Source organism: Moschus berezovskii, chromosome 13 (assembly GCF_049115385.1).
Source record: "Moschus berezovskii isolate FMDL1 chromosome 13, NW_MosBer_1.0, whole genome shotgun sequence".
NCBI classification, from domain to species: domain Eukaryota; kingdom Metazoa; phylum Chordata; class Mammalia; order Artiodactyla; family Moschidae; genus Moschus; species Moschus berezovskii.
The window spans coordinates 53,797,850-53,801,670 of record NC_142472.1 but is presented as its reverse complement, the minus strand read 5'-3'; the positions used below and the strand labels follow the sequence as shown (position 1 = coordinate 53,801,670).

The 3,821-nt window shown below is 46.0% G+C and overlaps 1 protein-coding gene across 1 annotated transcript; it reads left to right on the top strand.

The window, feature by feature from the left end:
* The first annotated feature begins 410 nt into the window (after positions 1-410).
* Positions 411-1,415, top strand: GPR12 (G protein-coupled receptor 12). The gene has a single exon (XM_055426839.2). It carries the CDS (start codon positions 411-413, stop codon positions 1,413-1,415), a length of 1,005 nt encoding a protein of 334 aa, XP_055282814.1.
* The last annotated feature ends 2,406 nt before the right edge of the window (positions 1,416-3,821 follow it).

Sequence of the window (3,821 nt, the reverse complement as noted above, 5' to 3'; positions counted from 1 at the left end):
CGCCGCGGCGCGGTCCACCCCCCGCGGCAGCCCCGGTGCCAGGCGGCCGCTCGTTGGCGGCACGCGAGACACATTTTCACGTGTGTCCCCAGCATTGGAGCAAACAGACCGCCGCGGTCCCGCGTGTGCCTGCACCGCTCGCGCACCTGTGTGCAAGTCCCATCCCGGGTGTCCCCCAGTGCCAAAACGGCATTTTTGTTGTTGTTCTTCTGGGTTTTAAGCCACGGAGACTTTGGCTTTTGTCGTATTTCTTACCAGGTTGTGATTTGGGAAGCTTGTGGCATTTGGGGGCAGTGTCTGAGTAGGGCTGGCTCGCTGTTGGTGTGGTTTTTGCATGATGTGGGATTGTCGCCCTGCCGTATCTCAACACTAAAAAGCCTGTCTTTTCGTTGAAGAGAACAGGGGTTAAAATGAATGAAGACCCGAAGGTCAATGTAAGCGGGCTGCCTCGGGAGTTTGTAGATGCCGGTGCCTCCGGGAACATCTCGGCAGAGGTCTCCTCCCAGGTCCCTGTCCTGCAGCCGGAGCCGGAGCTGGTGGTTAACCCCTGGGACATTGTCTTATGTACCTCGGGAACCCTCATCTCCTGCGAAAATGCCATCGTGGTCCTTATCATTTTCCATAACCCCAGCCTGCGGGCACCCATGTTTCTGCTGATAGGCAGCCTGGCGCTTGCAGACCTGCTGGCCGGCATTGGACTCATTGTCAATTTCGTGTTTGCCTACCTGCTTCAGTCAGAGGCCACCAAGCTGGTCACCATTGGACTCATCGTGGCGTCTTTCTCTGCCTCCGTCTGCAGCTTGCTGGCCATCACGGTTGACCGCTACCTCTCCCTGTATTACGCCTTGACCTACCACTCAGAGAGGACGGTCACGTTTACCTACGTCATGCTCTTCATGCTCTGGGGGACCTCCATCTGCCTGGGCCTGCTGCCGGTCCTGGGCTGGAACTGCCTGCGGGACGAGTCCACCTGCAGCGTGGTCAGGCCTCTCACCAAGAACAACGCTGCCATCCTGTCTGTCTCCTTCCTCTTCACCTTCGCGCTCATGCTGCAGCTGTACATCCAGATCTGTAAGATCGTCATGAGGCACGCCCATCAGATCGCCCTGCAGCACCACTTCCTGGCCACCTCGCACTACGTGACCACCCGGAAGGGGGTCTCCACCCTGGCCATCATCCTGGGGACCTTCGCTGCTTGCTGGATGCCTTTCACCCTCTACTCCTTGATCGCTGATTACACCTACCCCTCCATCTACACCTACGCCACCCTCCTGCCCGCCACCTACAACTCCATCATCAACCCCGTCATATATGCGTTCAGAAACCAGGAGATCCAGAAGGCCCTCTGCCTCGTGTGCTGTGGCTGCGTCCCACCCGGACTGTCCCAGAGAGCGCGGTCACCCAGCGATGTGTAGCGGGCTCTCCACCTAGGAGGAGCCTGCGGGAATTCACCAAGCACTCCCACTGCCTGGCTGGACGGTTGAGATGCACTCCTTCCATCCTTTCTGCTGGAGTCTCTCTCAAGCCACAGGAGCACTTTGAAGCATTCACTTAGATGAGTTAAGTGATTGAAGTGAAAATAATGTCATCAGTGTTTTCACCTTTTTAAAAGCAATTGAGTTCTTTGCTCAATATTATTTTGTTTTATTTGGGATGGGGTTTTTTTTTTTAAGTATTTTATTTGAAGGCAGGGCTTATGCTTTTTTACTGTTTGGAGGATTGATATTGTCAGGGGAAAGGAAGAGGTGTAACATGGCCATGAAATTATAAAAGGTAAACTGGTCCCAGGGTTTTTACCTGGACTTTAGAATAAAACTGAATTATTGAGGAAATTGGAGAAAGTACTTTTTTCAGACATTCTTTTTTAAAATGTCAAGATAGATTTTTTTTTAATGCTGCATGTATCTAATAGAATACAATCACTCTGAAACCAATAGTCTATGTGATTATGTTATGGATTTTATTAACATGAACTGATTTTATTTGCGTGAACTCAGTAGTGAGTTACCAACACTAAAACCATAAATTCATTTTTATTCATTCTTTCTTTACTTTCAGCAGTTGCTGTTCACAGGAATTATTTTGGTATTTCTATGACTGTTGTTAACTCTTTCTGCATGGCTGCCTATGTCAGCTAGACCACTAGTTTCAAATGTTGCCATGTAAATCCAGAACCAGATGAGTCACTTTTCAATACAGTTTTTCAATATGACCTTCTAAAATGAAATATGAAATGTGTTGTGATTTACATACAAAGTAGGATTGATTAGATATAATACGGTAGTTTCCTAAGCTACAGTCTGTGTTCAGGAAACAAAAGAAAAAAATTAGTAACATGTTCAAATTAGATTAAATTGATTTTAGTATATTCTGAAAAAAATGAATCAATGTGAAGCTATCATAAAATATAAAAAGCATCACTTTTCCTATCTAAGAATGTATTAATAGTTTTTCTTGATTGAACCAAATAGAATGAAATACTGTAGACCAAGTATTTCTGATTCATACACTGTCTGTGGTGTCAGTGCATTTGAAACAGGTGGTCTTCTGTTTTACCAATTAAGCTTGTGAATAAATAACATACATATCTGATTGTGATGTATATTAGCTATATTCTGTATGTTTACAAGCAGAATGACCACGTGGCTGTTTATGAAAAGTTGAATTTGAATTGCTTTTCTTTTCACCAAAAAACAACTTAAATTCAATAAAAACTATATTGCCTGTTTTCAGAGAGCCAGGATTTAGTTCAGGAAATGATACACAAAGATCCATTTTAAATATATTGTAAAACCGTTATGTTTGACTCTCTTCTGTTAGCACAGAGGATACTTTGGACACAGAAAACCTTGCCTCCAGTTGCAGTGTGTTTGTAGCTGTGGCTGTACAACCAGTGGGAGAATTTCTGGACAGCCCATCAATGTAGCCCATTCAGATGGTGGAAGACCAGAATCTCAGGGTCCCTGGGGAATCATTTGTAGTAAATTAACCTCTTTGGTCTGTCCCAAATGTTGTGTTCACAGTGGTCTGAGGCCCTTCTGGCAGCCTGCAGGGCTGATACCATCTCTCCAGGGCCCTTTCTCATGCGGCCCAGGTGTGGATCAGTCCTGCCTGAGTCCATGTAGAGGAGAGGGGTGGTAACATTGCAGAAATGGGAAAGGGTTTTCAATACACATCACTGGATGACCCTTCTTAGCCTTTAAAAATTCATCAACATGTGACAGAGTTGGTAGGTTGAATGTGATGAGTCTGTTTTTCGTCACTTGACAGTTAATCGCATCTCTGTGGGAGAAGTGACTAAGGTAGGTTGGTTTCGACGTGGGCTGGGAAATATCCATAAAGAGGTTTGGAATCAAAAAATGGTGTTTTTGTAGAAATAGTGTTTGCCATTTTCATATCTCTAAGAGTAATTATAATGATCATAATAAGTACTGTTTTTCACCGTATTAAAATGTGCCGGGCCTCATGCTGGGTGCTTTACCTGCTCTGCTGTCTTCACAAAAACACACATTTACGGTTAAGAAAATAGAGGCTCAGAGAGGCGAAGAAATTTGTCCAAGGCCACAGAGCTTCAAGGGTAAAGCTGGGATCTGAACCCAGGTTTTCCAGCGTCCGTGCCTGTCTCCCTTCTGCACAGGGCCGCCCTGATGCTGCCCTGAATATGAGGGAAATGATTTACAACATGTGTTATTGTTTAGTTGCTCAGTTGTGTCTAACTCTTTGCAACCCCATGGAGTGTAGCCTGCCAGGCTGCTCTGTCCATGGGGATTCTCCAGGCAAGCACACTGGAGTGGATTGTCATGCCCTTCTTCAGGGGATCT